The sequence below is a fragment of the Drosophila hydei genome, unplaced genomic scaffold (genome assembly GCF_003285905.1).
Source record: "Drosophila hydei strain 15085-1641.00,03,60 unplaced genomic scaffold, DhydRS2 tig00000296-arrow-arrow-pilon, whole genome shotgun sequence".
NCBI classification, from domain to species: Eukaryota; Metazoa; Arthropoda; class Insecta; order Diptera; family Drosophilidae; genus Drosophila; species Drosophila hydei.
The window spans coordinates 475,417-497,318 of record NW_022045705.1 but is presented as its reverse complement, the minus strand read 5'-3'; the positions used below and the strand labels follow the sequence as shown (position 1 = coordinate 497,318).

The 21,902-nt window shown below is 37.4% G+C and overlaps 2 protein-coding genes across 4 annotated transcripts in view; one reads left to right on the top strand and one right to left on the bottom strand.

Annotated features, from left to right (window-relative positions):
- The window catches only part of LOC111605562 (1-phosphatidylinositol 4,5-bisphosphate phosphodiesterase), a 63,886-nt gene that overhangs the window by 41,527 nt on the left and 457 nt on the right, over nucleotides 1-21,902 (bottom strand). Inside the window, exon 2 of one of the 3 annotated variants that reach the window (XM_023324145.2) lies at nucleotides 8,840-8,865. The exons of the other annotated variants lie outside the window; for them this stretch is intronic. The gene's annotated coding sequence lies outside the window, so the exon portion shown is untranslated. The remainder of the gene's footprint in view (nucleotides 1-8,839; nucleotides 8,866-21,902) is intronic. 3 annotated transcript variants of the gene reach the window in all.
- On the top strand, nucleotides 14,354-16,755 carry LOC111605575. The gene is made up of 5 exons (XM_023324180.2): nucleotides 14,354-14,389; nucleotides 14,466-14,800; nucleotides 15,360-15,716; nucleotides 15,803-15,936; nucleotides 16,469-16,755. The coding sequence occupies exons 2-5, from the start codon at nucleotides 14,474-14,476 to the stop codon at nucleotides 16,752-16,754; spliced, it is 1,104 nt and encodes a 367-aa protein (XP_023179948.1). The 5' UTR covers nucleotides 14,354-14,389; nucleotides 14,466-14,473; the 3' UTR covers nucleotide 16,755.

Here is a 21,902-nt window from a genome sequence, read left to right as displayed (position 1 = left end):
TTACACTAATACTATGCTAAGACTGGTATAACAGTTACTAACATTACCCCCCATAGCCGACTGCCGGAGCATATATATTCATATAGATATAGACATTTAATAGATTGCATACTTTTGGGGCATAAGCGTGTGTTTCAGTAGCTTAGTTATTGGATTAATAGATAGTATAGATAGTAAACTAGATAGCCACTTGGCACTAATCAATACACTCGATGTTATTTATACTTGTGAATGTGACCAGAAATAGAGCGAAGGCCAGCACTTTAGATATTCCCAACATATGTAGCATGTATGTGTACCATGGGTACATAGCGCCCAGAGCGAGAACTTGGCGATATCAAAGTGATAAGATATCGAAGTGTTGCTTCAACCAGTATCGAAGCGGAGCTTTTAGCTCATAGGAAAGGAGTCTTTGGACTCGTTCACGATGGGAAAAGGTTATATTGGATTTGTGCAATATTCGTCCGTCTGCCCATCATTTCGAATGAAATTTCGAACATGCTCGAGTCTGGTCTTATAAAGTGTTAAGATTTTCGAGATAAACCCACCAGTTAGTATCCGACTGCAATATTAATACTTGCTTCTTTTGTCAAAGGATCAACTTTTCTCTAATGCTTATGCTCAAGTGTCATAAGGTTTATATATTCTTTCTCTACTTTCTCCTTCCGCATTGCGCTCTGTTCGCAAAAACGAATTCTATTTTCAGTTAGTTCAAAGTTCAATATATCAATGATCATTGTGAGACTTAGGGTATTTCCCAGTCAGGCGCAACCGTCTCGAATCCCTCTTTATAGGTAAACTTCATAGTGTGAGGCAGTATGACCTTGAATATATATCCAAAGTTAAGCTTGTATTGAATCAGGGTTTAATTTATACGCTTGTAGTTATCGTATATCGTATATCATGCTGTAGCTATCTATATAATTATATGCCTTTGCGTTTCCCACCTAAGCTACAATCTGTCGACCAGTCAAACACTTCACTATGCCCCCTCACTACGCCCCCTCAGACCTAATGGTAATTACATGCAGTGACACGACATGATTCTATATATAATCTAATTTTTGGGCCATAACAAAAGTCGTTAATTGTCATACGTTGCACACCCAAAACAGATCAATATATATATATTTATATATATATATATATATATAAAATGTATATATATATATATATATATATATGTATGTGTAGTTGATTATCTAAAAGCTTCAACTACCTAGGGGCAGGTGCCTATTCATTTTCATTTGATGTTGCTAAATCATATAACAATTTAGCTTGAGATATTCGAACAGGCAACAATTTATAATTATAATTCACATAGTTCGCAATGTGCACTCAAATATTCAGCTATAATTCTTTTGTATTACTTTCGTATTATCTATTTATATTTTAATTGTAGAATAGTAAATCAAAAATCTCATAAAGTGCTGCTGCATTGTTTATATGTTGTTTATATGTTTATTATTCTAAGTGATTGCTCATATATATATATATATATATATATATATATATATATACGTATACATGTAATACATAAGATTTGGGTTACGTTTGCCACATCATTTTGTGTGGCATTAAAAGGTTAAGCGCATCAAATTTCTGACGGCTAAGCCTTGGCTTTTCTTAAAAGGTAACCAGGAACAGAAAAGCTTCTCGCTTTTGTACAGCCCCGACCCATTGAGAGTATAATGGTTGTGCTAAGATGTAGATATAGGGCTGAAGGAGGCGTGGCTGCGCCTATAAAGTATAGAAATATATTCTTGACCAGCAACAAGAGGTGAATTGCTTTAGTTCTGTTTGTCCCCGTCTCTCTATGCATATCGACCCGTTCGTTTCTTCTTGCTTCCTTCCGCCTGTCTATCTGTCTGTCCGTCCGTCCGTGCGTATGGTTGGACGTATATTTTATGGTTAACTATAACGTGTAAATCGTATACCTCAACTCAAACTTCATGTCAAATCAAGTGTTCATCTCCCTCCATTACCCTTAAGGAAAAAACAAATGTTAGGGTATCTGCTAGTCACGCACTCTCGCTTCTTGTACACTAACTTGTTTTGAATTTGGACCTGGCTAAAGTTCAGGGTCTGGTGTCTGTGAACTGACCACGCTGTGAAAATTGCGTGAGTTTAATTGCGTATCAAAACACATTTCAGCAGGTGCTGAGGGTGTGGCCGAGCAGGAGGGGCAGATTGTTGCCGTGCCACTGGGAATTGGAATTCAGCACGGTGAGGGGGAAAAAGAAGTGTTGTAGCAAACAAAACGAAACGAAACGAAATGAAACGCAATAAAAAAAAGTAGAGAGAAAAAACCAGTGAAATAATGATGTTTGTAAATTTTTTTTCGTTTCATTTCGTTTCTGAATTTTGGAATTGAAATAGGAAAAGGAAAAGAGATAAACGTGACAAAAATGAAACGAAATGAGAGAAAGAGAGATAAACAAGTTAAGTGAGGATTGTGAATTGTTTTCGTTTCACTTCCACTTTTCTTTCTCATTTTCAATATTAAATTTTCTTTGTTTCCCTTTCCTTTCTCTCTGCTATTTGCGTATGGACTTTTGGCATAAACAACAAACGAGTGAAGAAAAAGCAATGATTTCGTTTCTGTTTTTGTTTCTTTTAAAGTAAATAGAATAAAATTTGGACGTGCTAAAAGTTAATGAACGCCCCGGAAACAATTTCAAAAGCTGCCAGCAAATGAGGCAGCCATAAATAGTCCGATTTCTGCTGTTGTTGTTCAGTCCATTGAAGTGAATCAAAATTTAGGACAATGAACTTCCTGTGGAACGTTGACAATGGAACAAGTGAATGGAATTAATGAGATTAAATGGTGCACTCACTTTTCCTTGTTGACATTTAAAATGTGATTAATGCGTGCTAAATTATTTGGGCAGGTATTAGGCGTGGAATGAAACGGGATAGAATCAAATTTGAAACGATAGTAGAATATTAACAAATTAAAGACTGTTTTGGTTAATAATAAAATCTGAGTGTACTCAAATATAGTACGCATAGGTTGGAAACAAAATGGGAATGGAACACTCATAAAAAATTGATATATACGCGTGCATAAGTTTTATATTGCTGTATTTAGCTGAAAGATGAATTTCAATTAGGGGAATGAAATGGAATAGAACACTATGAACAAGTTTGCGGCAATGTAAAGTAAATAAATTAGCTGGATGCATATAAAGTATATAATGTTGATGCAGTTACAAATTTCAATTAAAGAATTGGAACAAAATGGAATTGGAACAACAAGCATTAGAGCTTAATTACAATTGGATATTTAGTGTGGATTCGATGTTTCTCGTTTCAATTATAGGGACGAAGTGGAATGGAACACTATGAGGAATTTGGCCGACTAAACGGATCAAAGACAGTTGATATAACTTCAAATTGTAGCTAAGGAGCCGTAACGAAATGGAAGGGAAACAGGGAAATTGTTTTGAATTTAGCAGGACATTAAAATTCTTTTAATTAGCAGCATTAACACATTATGACATCGATACAAAAAGACTTTTCGAAACTCGCTAACTTTTCAGTCATAATAAAAATGTCGACAGTTAATTGTCGGGGCACTTGGCTTAAATCGTTCAAGTTGATGTGATAATAAGTTTCGTAGACGACCCGAAAATGGCATACCCAGAGCTGGGCAGGGAAAACATTTACACACACACTTACACATACTTAGGCAGGCACACAGACACACACGGCGTCAACCAATGACAAATAATTAATTGCGCTCAATTTGGAGCCTTGTGGCCTCTTCAGTGTTTCTACATCCTGTTGCCTGCCCGCCCGCTGCTGCCTGCTGCTCCTCATCCTGTTACATTCTCAATGTATAACGTATCCATTTATAAATGGCACACGCATATTTATGCCAACCCCTTTTGCTGCTCACAATTGTTGCCTGTTGTTCGCTTGTCGAGCCCCACTTTCCGTCTCGACATTCAACTTGAGGCGAATTGTGTAAATAATGCGATAGACTTGGCTGGGCACAAGCACACATCTACATCTCCCTCACCTCTATCTTTGTCGGTGTGTGTCTGTGTCTCTATGTATCTTTCTCTTTCTTTTTCCATTTCCAACGCTCTGTGCGCAAAAGTCTCGCATCAATGCGATATGATTTGATTGCACTTGTGTAGCGGATACAGAAGCGGGCAGCTAATTGAAGTGGCTGCCAGGACATTGATCGGGTCGATTAGACGCCGGTGCTTTGCCAAATAATTGGCCTCATATCGAGATAAAGTCCAACGACCAAGTGGCCAGAGCACACAAAATAAGAAAAAAGATTGCCAGAAGTGCCCGAATAGCTCGACTAGACTATGCACAGATTTGACTGGTTTCTCGTTAAGGTAACTATATCAACTATATGTATATATATACAAGACTTCTTGGCTATAAAAACCCAAATTGAAGTTACTTGGAACTATATAGTATGGTAAGGAGCCTGTGCATCAAATTTGGTAGCCCTAGCTGCGATAGAAGTTGAGTTCGTTGAGTCTATACATATCTAGGCCTAGCCTTATATAGTTCTAGTTGCTATAGAACGTAAGTGTGTTGAGTATAAACAGAACATCAGAACTGTGCCGAGTCTTATACAGTCGTAGCTGTGAATGCAAAGAGTCAATCCTGAGTGACCTATGAGCTCTTGAAGACAATTCATAAATAACATGATATGGAAGCTTTTTTGAAAGCAGACTGACTGACTTAAAGATACCCTTACCTTGCCTCAAACATACTTTTTGCAGCTCTGTATCAATGTAACCTAAGGCAGAGCTCAACTTGCTTAGTGTCTCCACAACTGTCATAGATCCTGCTATGCGTTACAGAGTATTACCAACAAAAGGTGCCTCACACTCGCTCTCTCGCTCTCTCGCCCTGTGTGTGACGGCTATGGCAACGCACAGCTGGAGACATGTATTTTGTAAATCATTAGTCAACAAAATGCTGCTATTGGGAGCAACTTCACTGCCTCCCTCTGTCTGTCTACCTACCACACCACCGCTCCCCCACTCTCCCTCTCTCTGTCTGTCTGATTGTCTATCTGGCCATTATCCTCGTTTTGTCATCAGCAGCAGAGGAGCAGCCTGCACTAGATTAGGCCGAGTGCAATGTGCGATGTCATCAGCATTAAAGAGGAAACTCAAAAGGCACACACACACACACAGAAGAGATCGTCCAGATTCTTGTGGGGATCTGTCAAGGACTGTGCCAAGGGTCGGTCAAAAAAAGGTGCCAAGCGGAAAATAACCAAAGACCAAGACACACTCACACGACTGCCAGGTGTACGAGTGTGCGTGTATGTGACGTTAAAGATAAGCAGGCGAGCGTGTGACGCAGTTGTTCTTGCTGTTGAGGCTGGCAGGCAGCAGGTGGAGCAAGAAGAAGAAGGTCCTGCTGCTGCTAGCTAATGATGCTAACATTAGGAGGCGCGTTTTATGTGTGTGCACGTAACGATGCTTACACAACACACACACATACATACAGCCGCGCTTACAGTCACAGTATGAATGTCAAGGCAGCGCTGCGTTACATAAGCGACGCACAAATGTATGCTACGCTTTTTTTTTATTTTGATGATGGCCACGCAGCAGAGGTAAAGCAAAAGAGAAGCGCTGTTATTCTCCGTCTCAGTCTCTCCTCTATCTTGCTGCCGTTTGCCATCTGAAAAGCCATAAGCCTCGCCAAATTAACATGACGAAATGATGGCAACAAAAACATCAGCTGAGCAATGAGTGAATGGATGCCTGGCTATAGATAAGGCATAAAGGGTGGGTTAGCATTCCAGTTAGTGGCTCTACGCATATGTACCCCATATGATAGAGGCTTTAATAGAGCTGGTCGACGAAAAGCCGTGTGCTCTTTGCTTAGCATGTGACAAGTGCCTTATAGATAAGAAGAAACCAAACACCACACACGCCCCCTCACACACAGATGTATCGCATGCGTCACATCTCAAACAAAGTGGTTTAACAAATGCTGCAAAGGTGGTTTTCCCCTAAAAGAAAAACGAATTCAGAAAGGTTAGAGCGAGGCAGTGAAGTCAAGTAGTTTTAAATTGATTTATGCCAACTCCAGCCAAAACAATCACTGTGTAGCCAAGCTAAGGAGCAACTCTATATCAGTGATGATGATGATGATGATGATGATGATGATAATAATCATAATCAAATATATATGACAATATTCATAACAATACGAGAAATATAAATGATAATGATAATGATAATGATAATGATAATGATAATGATAATGACAATGACAATGACAATGACAATGACAATGACAATGACAATGACAATGACAATGATAATGATAATGATAATGATAATGATAATGATAATGATAATGATAATGATAATGATAATGATAAAGATAATAATAATGATAATGATAATGATAATGATAACGATAATGATAATGATAATGATAATGATAATGATAATGATAATGATAATGATAATGATAATGATAATGATAATGATAATGATAATGATAATGATAATGATAATGATAATGATAATGATAATGATAATGATAATGATAATGATAATGATAATGATAATGATAATGATAATGATAATGATAATGATAATGATGAGTAAATAATACCTATAATACTAATGGGAATAATGAGTAATATTAATCATAATGTCAGTAATGTCAGCACTGATAATTAATTAAAGATAATAATGAAAGTAACAATAATGATAATGATTGAGATAGTAATATTACTAATAAATAATTATGATAGTATTGATAATGATACATAACGACAATAATAATGATAATGATATGACTAATAATATTTGTAGCAATAACAATGCAATGAATAATAATTATAAGTAAACAATACAACCTCCATAAAGAACAAACAAAAATAGAAATAAATGTCATGTTAAAGCAGCTGTCAAGTCAAGCACGCTGTCCGTGAATAGAGCCTTCACTGTCTTCGCTGTGACGTCTGTCATGTCTGTCTATGCGCTGCTCTGCTCTGCAGTATTCAAGTTAAACTTTAAGACAAGCCCGTAAGATTATAAGATTTTCTTTACTTGCGAATTAATATTATTTTATTTGATGTGTGTCTGCATGCGTGTGTGGGTGTGGCAACACGCATGTGTGTGTGAGTGTGTGTGCAGGAGCAAATGCGATTGCATGCCGCACATTTTTGGGCACTACTGTTGAGGCTTTTAGGGTATTGGGCACAAAAAACACATAAAGACAGAGTGTCACACACTAGCAAGAGACTGAGAGCAAGAGACGGGGAGAGAGAGAGTGGGGATAGCAACAACATGAAATATTCAAAATACGACATGTAACTGTCATAATCAAGGAGCGGCTAGCAAAACGGTCCAAGAGCCAAGCAAACGAGGGCGAGTGCAAAGCGCAATAACGTGGGGGAAAGGGAGAGAGAAAGAGTGTGTGGGAGGGGGGTAGGTGGACAAGAGTAGGGAGGAGGAAACTAGTAAAAATCTTCCACTCGAAACTAACTGAAACTTACCCTCATAGTTATAGTTTAATATCTGTTTAACATGTGAGTGGTGTAGCAGCTAGAGACAATTGTTGTTGCTATTGTTGCTGTTGTTGTTCTAGCCACAAAATCCCCAAAGTGATTATATTAATACAACATGAGCCACAAGTGTGCTGCATACATTCAAGCAAAAAACCTCAAAAACTATGCCAACTTTACACACACAGGCGAGCCGTTTAGTGCCTGTGTGTGTGCGTGTGTGTGCGTGTGTGTGGGTGTGCGTGAAGTCTTGTTCAAAGCGAATCAACATAAAATATAAAATATACATAAGCCAACGAGCCTACTGTAATAAAATAATAATAAAAACACCAAAAAACGAGGCAAAACAAAAAAGAAGTAAGAAAAAAAAAACAATTTTCCTTTTTTAAAAGACACGAAGTGCACATACCCTGTGAACAAAACTAATTTATACTCTGCACATTTGCATATTTACTAAATATTAAGTTAACCAAAAAATTTGCCTAAAATATTTATTGCATAAATTGCTGAACTACAGACACCCTGTAAAATGCTTTTTTATATAGCCTGTATACAGGTACTCTGACATTATGCAATAGATAACACTTTGATACCCTATATTCTTGCATGTCCATTGCCATATTATATTATAATAGCTTTTGAGTTATGCAGCAGCCACAAATAATATGGCTATATGCACTGCCAATATACCCGCTTTTGCCCAAATCATAAAATGAAATCAAGAAACCAAACCAAAAAAAAAGCAAGGAGCAAAAAAAAAACGCTTTCTTTGTAAAATGCAGCACCTAAAATGATGCCAAAGAAAATTAACTTTTCATGCGTTAATATACACACGCCCAACACACACACGCACACCCACAGCAAGCAAAAAGACAACAAAGTCAAAGGCAAATTGTAAAGAAAACTGAAATTTAAGCTTCAAATCATATTTCAAATTGCTTAGATACAGAGGACTATATACAAAAGAGTATACGACTAGCAGATGCCCTGTAGAATAGCTTAGTATGAGAGGAAATGCAGTCTAAATTGTTATATAATATAAAGTATAAATAACACAAAGTTTTCGGAGTCCGTTTTGATTAACTTTACTTTACATATATATATATATATATCCTTCTCTCTCTCTCTCTCTCTCTCTCTTTCTCTTTCTCTCTTTTTCTCTTTAAATTCCCTACGCAAGACCGCTGAAGAGAAAAACGCACACATTTGTTGGGTGGCAACGCTGTCAGCAGCAGTTGATAAAGTTGCTGTCAAAAATGTTGACAGGCACACATTAAAGTGCCTGTCAATTTGTTGCCAAACATGGAATTGATTTCTCTTACTTACAGCTAACTTTTCTAGTTGTCGCAGAACTGCAAAGAGAGAAAAACATAAACTAAAATCAATGAAAATTATTTTAAATTTGAACTTTAAACTGAAAGTTAAGCAACTGCGGTTCAGGTTTAACAATCTGCTTGAGTTGGAGGAAACGTAAAGCTGAGATTTACCTAATTAGATTCAGTTACAGAAACAAAGCAGATGTATATAGAGAAGATGACTCCCTGTGTGTGCGTGTGTGGGTGTGTGTATGTGCTGAGGCTAGAGAGAGTTCCCTGAACTTTTCACTCTGCGCAATTGTTGCCTAAGTTGTTGCTGCTGTTGGCCTTAATTTGGTGAACCCAAGCAATGTTTGAATGTGCACACACACATACGCACACACACACATCTTTATATACATATATATATATATATATATACTTGCTTTTTATGATTATATATATATATATAATGTGACTGCCAAGCAACATAAAAAGCGCGAGGCAAACAAAAAAAAACAACTAAGAATGTTGCAGTTGAGCGCTACCGACTGCATAATACTCGTTCGTGGGCCAAATGCACTTAAGTCCCATCTTGGCGAATCTCAGGAGGGCATGTGCAGTAACTAGCTTTAGTAGATTTAGTTTTGCCAGCTTCGGCATGCTCCCAATGACTCGTTTATTCGAAGTTTAGAGTCCCTAACAACGTATTGAAAATATTAGAAATTTGAAGTCTACAGCTTCAATAGCTTGTGCTCATACGGACGAATGGACATTGCAAGAAGCTAATATGCTCGACTTTCGCTAGGTGAACGAGAAAATTAAAGAAGAAGTCGCATTCATATCTCTGTCTGTCTGTGTGTGAAGGTCGGCAGCGTTGCCGTTGCCGTTGCCGTTGCCGTTGCCGATGTTGCTGCACTCCAAATGTAGCCAGAGCTTGGCACACCCACTCACACACATACACACACATAATAAGAAATTGCCCCATAGCTGTGCCTAATGAACTAAATTTCCATTTCTTTGCTCACTCTGGCTCTGACTCTGGCTCCGGCTTTGGCTGTGGCTCTGGCAGTGCCACTGCCTCTGCCTCTGCCTTTAACGTTTTCTGGTTGAGCTACTTCTGTGCCGCTGCTGCCAGCGTTGCCAGCGTTGCCAGATCGTTGGCATGACCAACTCCCACTTTGCTGTTTATCTCCCGCTCGCTGCTGGGGCCACATTAACCTCTTTGTTAATCATTTATAAACAAATGCTAATCAAATAAAAAACACAGCTGGCAAGCCAGCTAGGCAGCCCAGGTGAGCCCAGGTGAGCTGAGCTGCAGCTAAGCCGTAGCCGAGGCTAAGGCCCGGCTGAGCCAAAGCACGCGGCTATGCAAATAAACAGCCAGCAAATGAGCAGCGAAAATGGCGGAAACAAAATGGCAAAAGCAAACAGAGCCGACAGAAAATCCAGCAAGACAAAACGTACATACAAAAGGATGAAGCAGAAGAAGAAGACGAAGCACAGGAAGAAGAAGCTACACAATTTGCCAAAAGCACACAGCGTGTGGGCGGCTGTGGACCAAGAAAATGCAGCAGCAACAACCGAAAGAAAAAGAACCTAAATAAAAACTTAAGTGAAATTTTTTTATAATACTTCACGAATGGCAAAAGGGCTTAAGGATGCGCCCTCGTTTCACAACCGTTGCTTGCCACGCCCTCTCTGAACTGGCCTAAAACACAGAACACATTTCAAGTCTTATGAGTTTTAAGGCATAGTTCCTTAATCATCCTGATCAAGTTCCTTCTTCTGACTTTTGAGACGAAGCTAAGCAAATCTCACAAATACCTCTAAGGATCCATTTCTAGCCAACTTTTTATTATAATAATAATAATAATATAGAAGAAACTATTTAGGAAAAAATATATAAAATATTCCCCTTATTTCTGAGTAAAATTGTTCTAATTAGAATTAGAGAATTGTTCGCCCAGTTAAAATTACTTTTGTAAACTTTTGCAGTAATCGAATGAAATTATTCCCAGTATTAAAAGAAAAAGTAAGTCTTAAATAAAGTTGATAGCCTGTATTGCTTATAAAACTATATATATATATATGCTTATAAACTATAGAGAAGAAATTAATTTGTCAGCATTTATTACAAACGGTTTATCATATATTCCCTTTATTTCTTTAAAAATTAGTAAGTATTCCCTCTATTTATTATTCATATAAAAAAAAATTCTCTTTATTTCATGGACACTATAAATAATTCTCTCTCTTTCTTAGAGCTATACTTGCTTAGGTAAGTATCGACCATTGCCTCTATTCCATAATAAAGCAGACAATATTCCCATTATTTTTACAAAATTACCCAAAAAAACTTCTCTGGGAAGGCAACTCCAGGGAGGCAACACTTCTCTCGACGTCATATAATTAATACACTCATTTCGTTTTCAAGTTAAGTTCTTAAAAGCTATTAAAGTTTTCAACCAGTATTTATGTTAGTTTTAATAAAAGGTAGGCTGAAGGTAAAATTTATAACTTCTGTGAGCGAAATGGAGTCGAAAATGGAATTGTTAATTTGATTTGAATCAATTTTCGCTTCTCTTTTTTGTGAACTCAACACGAGGGTAAAGCTGGAGCTGGTTTTTCATGAATATTTTCGAGGCGCTTATAAATTTAAATAATCCCCATCAACTTTGCACGGCAGAAGCACTGCAAATTGCATTTTGAGCTGTCACGCGTTGCTCTCTGTCGAGAGGACGAGACGTGGACGAGGGCCTGGACCTGGACATGGGCTTGGCTTCTATTGACTTGCTCAAACTTTTAATCAATGCTAAAAAGTGAGGGAAGGGGGCGCACGCAGAAGATGAGATTCTATGGCCTTTGAATGGAATACGAGCGGGCTATGTAAAAGGGGTTAGGCGCCGAGGGGGTGAGAGGGTGGGAGGGACTGAGCGGGTGTCCTGGCTAAGGTCGTGGCAATTTCACAACTGCTTTCATATGCAAAAGATTCCAGTGGCGCTGGAGCGCATAATTAGTTTGGCCAGCTGTGTCTGTATTCGACTTGGCTTAGTTTCAGCTTTGCGCTTCCATTTCATCCATTTCATCCACTCCTGCACTCTATTCTGGGCTTATCTGGGCATCCTGTTGCTTCTGGAACTATTTAGCCCAGTTTTATGGTTTGTTGCCAGGACGCTATCGCTCGCATTTCCTTTTGACCCCCTCTAATGATATTTTAATTAATTATGTGCGCCAATCTTGGCAACAAGACACTTGGCTCACTTTATCAGTTTATCAATCTAACGGCTTATCAGTCTATCAATTTGTTGCCTTGTTTCCTAGCAATTGGCTGAAACGTTAAGCCAGCGCTTTAGCGTTTCAAAATTTGTAGCCAACGAAGCCTTGAACTTTATGGAATATCCTCATTGAGTGGTCGAGCAAAGGTCATGACTGACTATTAGAATGCCGTGACTTGACCTGAGCAGACAGACATATTAACTAGGTATATCAATGCGCAGATTAATTATATGTATTATTATCGATTACCTTTCGGTTTCTGCTAATAAATATCGATTAATAACGATTTGTTCCGAAGATCAAATAGATTTCCTACTATCGATTATCTTATAAATATCGATTAATAACGATTTGGTTGTCCTCTTTTGGGATATATGTTTAGCTTCAATTCTCTTATATTTCAATCAAGCATATAATAATATTCGATAACTTTCATTTATCGATATATATACATGTACTAATTCTATGTTAAAATATCGAAAACTTATCAATCGCTGTTTGATTTTCATTATCTAGAATTATCGATTTGGAAATTATCTTTTAGGCATAAAATGTTCCTTATCGATATTTTTCTCTAAGACGATATAATGTTAAATTAATGTATAATTTATAACATAAAAAACCTCATAAGTTCATCATTTACTCCACGTACATACCAAATAATTGTCTGTGGGGTATGTGTGAGGCGAGCATACGCAACTGTGACTTTTCCACAATTCTCTTTCGATACTTTCATTTATAGTTATTGGAGGTAATTGCCTGCCAGGCGCCAACGTAACTCTCACTCGTTTCTCCTATTTACGCCTCCGCCTGTTACCCGACATATTCACGCTCTATCAGCAACTATGTTTGATGCCTGTCAACGCCACGCCCCCGTGCAAACGGCCGCGTGCCTCCTGCCCTTTGCCCTCTATTACAAAATTGGCCGATGGTTTGTTTGCCAAGCGCTCAAACTGTCAAAATGGCGTGTGGCAACAAGCAACAGACAACAGTCAACAGGCAACAGACAACAGCAATAAGTCAATAGTGTAATTTCTCATTTCATATTTTCATCATCTACAAACATACAGATATATATAAATATATATATCTCAATCATTTTCAAGTTTCGCCTTCGAAAGTGAATTTAAAAAGTTTTATTTTTCTTTTTGCATTTGAACTTTAAAGAGAAGCAAATTCTTTGATGAAGTTTGTTTAGTTTTCTTCTACCCTTCGCTCTCCTTGCAGGACCTTCGAACGTGCGGCCAAGAATCCATAAGGCCAAATTTCAAAATGTGATAGCAGTTAACTAATATTTACAAGCTGAGAGAAAATATTAAAAAAAAATATATGGCTTTTATAAAGTTACAAGATTTGAAGAAAATTAATCTATCGAAGCTTTCCATTTCCAGAATTGAAATAAAATAATCTTTAAGCTTATTTATGCTGATTAGAGTTTTAATTTTTTGCTCACTTCTAAGTTTTGTCTTCAAACAATATAGATTTCGCAAGAACCGAATCTGTAGACCCATCGACTCCACTGATCTAAGAGCATTTTCGATCTGATATCAACCAGCCATTGGAATCTTTGGAAAATAACCGTTGCTTCCTAGTGGAAGTTAATGCTCATCATTGCCACGTCTCTCGATGTAAAAGTTACACAAAAGAAAAAACTAAAACAAATGAGCTCTGCCTTTCGCTTCGAATTTCAAAAGTTAAACTTGAGAGGAAATTGAAAAAACTTTGCTCACTTTTCTTTCAAACTCACAAAACAAAAAAACAAAAAAAGCGAATAAAACAAATTTTATGTCAGATCAAATGTGCTTTGGATTTCAATTCAGTGGTAAACGTGAGCGCGAGCGTATGTTTGTGAGACGGGAGTGGATATATATATATATATATATATATATATATATGTGTGTGTATATATATATATATATATATGTATACAGATATAAATATATATATATATACAGGGAGAGAGAAATAGAGTGCGAGAAAGAAAGAGAGAGAGAGAATGTATTTGGATCCGCACTTTAGGACATATTTAGCCCACATGGGATGAACACAACTAAACATATATATATATATATATAAACATATATATATATATATATAAATATATATATATATATATATATAAATATATATATATATATATATATATATATATAAATATATATATACATCTATCTAAGATCACAAACAATATCTGCACTTTTCGTTAAAACAGTTTAGATAGCGATAGCGATAGCGAGAGCGAGAGCGGGAGCGAGAGAGTGAGAGTGAGTGTAAAAGTGAGGGAGAGAGAGCGAAAAGAAACGTAAGTAAAATTCTCGATATGTCTGCTTCAGCACAATAGTAACCTTCATCTTCCTCTCGCCCTTAACCTTACCAAGGCAAGGTCATGTCATCACTGGAACGTCACAGCAGCAATTGGTGCGGCATGGAGCAGAGTCTCAATCGTGACATCGATGAGCTGAGCTCCACGTTTGAGAAAATGATGCGTCCACACAAATCAAAGTATGCCTATCCAAGGCCCCTACCAACGGCAACATCAGCAAGCACAGTCATCGATAGACAACAGCATCCAATAGCACTAGCCCACCACATGGATCTGCCGAGTCGTATGAGAGCCATTAAAGTGTTCAATGTAATGCTCGCCCGGCTCTGGCGTCGCCGTTGCGCCGAGGTCTGCGATTTGCATGAACTGGTTCGCAAATACCAAGTCAAGGTAAGCTATGCCAGGCAGATAGCTTTCCCCCTAGATGGTAGATAGATTTCCCAGCAAAAGGATATACGCTCATATCTAATATGATGACACGTACTCTATCCATAGTTGACTTAAATTATGTATTTGGTTCAGCCGCGAACCGGTTTACTGCTAGAAGACAAAATAAGTGCATTCAAAGCAACCTAAAGGAAGCTCGAGCTGAAATCTTATTGTCTTAGTCTTCCAGCAAAGCCAGTTTCAAAGCGAACCGGTTCAAGTCGAGAGACGCGCTTAAATCTGTATCGAAACTTGTCATAAAAAGTGGTTCACGAACCAAACACATTTCAAGTCGCATCAAAATCGAATTACTATGGAGCTCTTAAGATAGAGAACTCTAAATTTAAGTTGCTAAAACCTTTTTGTTCCCTTTCAGTTAATGTGAACCAAATCTTAAACAGACTTCATTTCTATATAGTTCTTAAAGTATAAAGTTAACAAATCGAATCATTTATCTATATCTAGATAAAGCTGTATAGAGTTATCAATTCCCGAGTCGTATATTTTCCCTATGTATTTCCAGGCCAATACAATGCGAGATGATTTATTTATGCGCAACAAGATGATCTGCAAGGAGCAAAGACGCTGCGATCGATTGGAACTGGAGCTGCGACAGGTGAAATATGCGGCAGAGCTGAGCTCCCAGGGCTGTGTGACCATTGAGAATGCGCTGAATATGGTGCGTCGCGAGGAGGCGAAGTTGCGCCGTGATCTGACCGTCAAGACACAGGAATGCAACAGTTTTGCGGAGCTGCTAAACGTTACGAAAACTGAAATGTTCCGCGAATTGACCAAGTTTCGGCAATGCGCCCAGGAACTGGCCGAACAGCAGCGCCAGAATCGCATTCTCGAGATACGCAATGCCGAACTGGAGGATGAGGTGATTCCAAATAAACTCCCCCTCTCCCTTTCTCTCTCTGCACACATATATAAATAATGTTCTTAAACAATACCTCGCCTAAATAGCTATTGACTATGAAAGATCGCTTTCAGGCACAGCACGACGATATTGTTGTCGCTGTGCATTTGAAGCAGGAGAAAATCGACAAGGCATACGAAACACTAAAGGGCTACGAGCAGGAGCTGGCCGAACTGGAACTGTAAGTTGAAATGTTTTAACTCCCTTTCCATCTTTCTCTTGGTCTCTCTCTTTATGCTTCTGTTTCTATATCATATATCTATTCAACTATCGATCTCTCTGCTAGACTCATAACTTCATTGATCTCTCTCTCCGTTTCTCTCGTCTCTGCTGTTACGAGCTCTTTGCTTTATTACATACTCTACTTAACAGCCCATAGTCTCTCTCTTCTTCAGTATCTCTCTCTTCTTCAGTATCTCTCTTCTTCAGTATCTCTCTCTTCTTCAGTATCTCTCTCTTCTTCAGTATCTCTCTTCTTCAGTATCTCTCTCTTCTTCAGTATCTCTCTCTTCTTCAGTATCTCTGTCTTTTCCATCTCTTTTTTTATCTCGCTGTCTCACCTTTTCTGTCTCTTTCTTTTGCTATATCTCACATCTTTTCTATCTCTCTCTATACTTTTCTTCTCCATTCCTTTTCGCTCTCTTTTTTTCTCTCTTTCTATTTTCTTCATATCTCTCTCCATCTCTGATTCTTATTCGTTTACTCTGCCACAGTAAACACTCGAAGCTGCTGAAAGAGAGCCAAGGCGATGAAATTTTGCAGGAGATCAAGAAAATCGAGCGAAAAATCGGAATAGTCCGACATGTGATCTATTTCGTCAATCCATATCGGTGGTGCTTGTTGCAAACGTATTGGCCAAAAGTGAAGTTGATTGTCTACGAAATACTTGCCAGATTCTTGAACGTTATCTTGCATAGTCCAGTATCAATGCCGATGCTGCCTGTCACATCGATGGGCTTCTATTTAACAGTTATATTGCTGATCGGCGTCGTATTTTGACCGCACATATATATATATATATATACATCTGTTTGTCTAGCTAGTTGGGCATATATATTTATATATGTATATACATCTGTATGTCTAGTTAGTTGGGCATTGTCGTCAAACCAGTTTCTATATATATATGTACATGTATATATAAAAACTATTTCGATTGGTGAATGTTGTCCTTTCAGTTTTTACTTCTTCTTATCGCTTTCCTTTCAATCTCTTCTTAATTAGTTTTTCTCTAAAAACTCTAAAAACCTAAACGAAATTGCACCGAGATGAATTTCTTATCTATGTCTATAAGCCAACATGTCAAACAGTTGGAGTATATATATATATACATATATATCTATATATATTTTTTTATATATCAATAGTATAAACAAATTGTATAATATTTAGCACAAATAATCGTACAGAACGGCAATAAAAAGTAGAACAAATGTGAATATACCCAGTAATGCAGTTCAAGGGGGTATGCTATGGTGTATGTGTGAAATACCTGTAAATATAGGGAATGCTTCTCAGCTCGAAATATAGCTATGCAATTTATGTATGCATGATATGTCGATAATCTGTAACGTTAAAAGCACTGGAGAATGTGTACGTAAAGAATAAATTTGTTATTTATCGATAAATTTCGATAAAGTTTCAATGAAATAAAAACTAGAGCATGTCTATCATAGTAACAGTATATAAATATTAATGGATATATAATTATCGATATAAATTGATCGACATACACTGATCAATAACGCCTAAGCCATATCTTAAAGCTTGTCTATGTAACTAGTTGATCAACTTTATCGATCTATCGATGTATTCGTAACGCTTATATCAAAACTGCATACTAACTAGATACCATACGAATATTCTTATATAACTTATCGATACTTTTATTTTCGATAGCCAGTTTATCTTATGCTAAACGAGAACTGTTTTCGCAACGCACAGGGTATTGCCCTGTCTATCACCTTTCCCACACTGTCACCTTTTATTAACCCAATTAGTGCATAATACTATAATTGTCACCACACGTAGGCAGGTGAGCAGGTGGGCAGGTGGGCAGGTAGGTAAATAGGGGGCGGTGCCTTGAGCCCAATCGACCACAAAGACAAACAGCTTCTGACATTTGCACAGCTCGTTCGATGAATTGAACTGTGCAATGTGCAAATGGAAATGGAAATGGTAATGGGAAATGGTGGAAAATATTCTCATCAAACTAATGTCAGACAACAACAGCAACCATGAAATGTGAAAGGTGCAAACCGCAGCGTGACTTTAATTAAACAAAATAGTTTGTAATGTAATTCAATATGCCGCATGTTCATCCATATGTGCATGTGTGCGTGTGCTTATGGGTATGGGGAAAGGCATATAAAACTATCAGCAAACACCTGTCGACTGTTTGTATTGTGGAGTCTACAACTTTTGCGCGCTTGTAAAGCAAATGCTGTCTGAATGTTATTAATTGCTGTTAGAGAATTAATATTTCAATTCAATTCTCTTTTATTAGCTTTAATGGAAGAGTGTTTATAGATGTAGCAAACTGATGAGATCCATAGATATAGCTTTATTTAAGCTCCCAAGCTCAATAAGATATAAATTGATATATTTTCTATTCCACTCGAATCTATGCTTGGGCATATTTCAACATTAATTATTATAATTATAGCTTCATTATCATCAATTAAAATTGTGTTTATCGCAGAGAATTTATCTATCACACGTTAAGAGTGTTAAAAGATTTTTCTTTATATTCAAAAAACTATTAAGCAATAATACTTTTTTTTTTAGCTATTATACGAAGAAATATGTGGTTAAACTGATTGTAAACTCAGTAGCTTGTTCTCTTACAGTTTGAGCAGCACTCTACTCAGCAGAAAAAAAAAACATAAAAACACTCACCGTCGCAATGGCGCGCTTTTGCTCTCTCTCCCCTTCTCTCTCCACACTCTGCTATCTTACGTTCGTTTTTGCGGCTGGCTGCTCTTTAAGCAATTGCCACCTGCTTGTGGTTGCAAATTTATTGCATTTTTAGCTAACACACGCACACACTAAAACAAAAAATGAACAAAAACACAAGAAAAAGAAAACAAACAAATGTTGGAGATCAACTCAATAACAATAATAACGACAGAACAACATTTTACACAGCGTCGCGTTCTTCTGCCTCCCTGTCGCCTTGTGTATAACAAGTAACTGTATTTAAAGCTTCTGTATTTTGCCCTGCCAAACAATCGAAACCGAAACACGTTGCCGTCGTCGCCGTGACGCGGCTTCTATGTGTTTACGCTTGCCTATGTGTGTGTATATTTGTTCTTTGGATTTTCGTTAGTGTTGTGTTTATCGGGCAATGTGCGCGAGTGCGAGTGCGAGTGGGCTAACGGGAAAAGCTCAGCCAAACAACTGACCGGCTGAGAGCGCCACAGCAATGGATACGCGCACGCCTTGCAGTCGCTGCTGCCGCCGCCATTCGTTTATCAAAGCACACCGAAAGTGTAAAAAGGAGAGTGTGGTGAGAGCGCATATGAGTAAAGGTGAGCGTATGTGTGGCTCACGATCACGAGAGAGCGAGAGTGCACATTTGCTAAATTCGCTCACACTATTCAACATGCATATCTCTATCTTTATACTCGTCTGTGCGTGTGTGTTTGTGCAATGAGTATGCGGCAATTGTTTGGTATTGTAGCTTTATTGCACAATCTTCACATCAAGCAACGAGGCAAACAAACAAAAAATGTTCTAACATATGTAGCTGAAAGACTGATAACCAAATACCCTATAATCTATATATGTACATATAACATTGAAATGTCTCTCATTAGAATATATTTATCATATTGTTTTTAAGAGCATAACTGTCATGACGCAAATAATTATATTAGCTTTGTGCATAATATAGTATATGCTTTCGATTTTAATAGGGTATTGTAAAATCAACCAACCAATCAGAGAAAAAAACATTTGCTGATATTCAAATTGCAATAGCTTCACAACTGCGAACATATGAAAAAAGGAACAAGTGGCTGCAATGATGCCCAGTGCTACTCAATCTTTAATATGCAGCAGTGAGCAGCTCGCAAAGAGAGCAATTGAGAGAGAGAGAGAGAGAGTGCGTGTAAATTTTTTTGCTTTATTTATAATGGGCCTTTGCACAATTTACTTTTGTATGTGCTTTGTATGCCAGCCGCCTTCTCACACCTCTCTCACTCTCTCGTTCTGTCTCCCACTCCATTCAATTGTGTTTGCGTCGGCGTGCATAAGTAAATTTCTTCTAATTTAATATTTTGTTTACATTATTTATTTATTCATTTACTTATGTATCGTGTGTGCTGCTGCTCACTCGCTCACTCGCTCTCTCCCACTCCCACTTGCACTCGCAATTCGCCTGCCGATTCATTTGTTTATTTACGCATTTCACCTGCCAGTCGGCGTCGCTGCTTTTATGCTAATTGAAGCTGGAGTCAGCTTGATGCGGCAGATCTTACTGAACATTGGCAAATTTACAAAAATAAGAAGACAATGTAAGAAAAAGCTGTGCACTGATATTACTGTTACATATATGTATGTATTTAGTATATGTGTGTATTTGGTTATATATTCATACAGTTTGGCAGATCGGTTGAACTTTGAGAGTCACTATGAAATGGTTTTGTATGCTTAAGGGAAATATTTGTCATGTAAAATGTTGTAAAGTGAAAACGGAAATAGCCTTAATATACAAATAGAGAAATATAAAAAAGTCATATGTATGTTGGAATCGAAAATACATTTATTTTTTGGGTTGTTTTTTGTTTTAAAAATTGTTAAGCTTCAATTTATGAGATCAAATTTTATTTTTTAATTTTTATATGAACAGAAGACGCTGGGAAATATAAAAATGCATATTTTGTTATAATAGAAAGTGAACGTTAAGTGTTAATATATTCCTACTCGTTAATGCAGTGAATGGAGTATATTGATTGTGCACAATGTCTGTCTGTCCTTCCGTCCGAAGTTAAAATCTTGAAATTGGGAGATGTTGCTTATTGAAGGGGTCTGAGTTCCCCATTACGCGAATGACAGATGAGAAAATACATAGCAGAAACCCTATTATTTCTTTGAGGGCCGTTCTTCAATTTATTCAACTATTTTTGAACCGTAAACGATGTTATGTAATAGGAATATTTTCGCTCAGTTTCTCCCTTACCTTGTAAAGGGTAATTGTACTTAAAGGGAAATTGCGCACCTCCAAAAATCTGATATCTTGTGGGGCAAATGTGTTCCGTAAAAAACAGTTGCTTTTCAGTATTGAGACTTAATACTAACAAATAGAGGATTCGTAATGTTTATAACAATAATTCGAGATTCAATTATTAAACACTTCTTCGATTTCAATTTCAATTTCAATTACAGATATAATTTTCATTATTCACCGCTACACGATTTTCGCATTTAATGTTTACATGGGGAAAGTTTCCTTTTGCCTTGGCCGATAAAAACTCCATGGGTAATTTCTTCTTGGAACCAGGAAATTGTATTCAACTATTTTCTGAGCCTTTGAGGAATTTATTTTCAGATTCTGAGAAACGAGAAACATAAGAGAAAATTCTTTAGGCCCCTGAAAGGTATTTAAAATTTCTTTCGCAAGCTTTTTTAGATTTAACTAAAGGGAAAACAAGAAGGGAAGCTCTGAACTAGGTCAATTAATTCCCGTATACCCTCGGGCTTTTCTTCATATATGCCTAAAATTGAATGCATTGCTATCCAATATCTATCTTTTAAGCATATGTATACAAAAATATATACTTTAATATATACTTTAGTCAGATATACCCCAGACTAGCTTCAATTTTAGTTTACAGGGTATAATTTGTAGAGTTCTTAGATAAATGAATCTATGCGATAATGGAAAATTGCAATTTCTAGGTAACGGCGAAAACAAACGTGAAAAAGGAATGTGCAAAAAAAGAAGGGAACTGCAACGGCAGCGTCAGCGGCAAACGACGCAGACTGCGACGTCCGTAACTGTAAATGCAATTGCGTGTGGGCGCATGGCCAAGGACGCAGTCGAGAGGATGCGAAATTCAATGGGCATGAATAAAGGCATAGCGAAAGAGCAAGACAAGAGCAGAAGCATCAGGAGAAGGAAAAGAGGAAGGGGAAGGGGAAGGG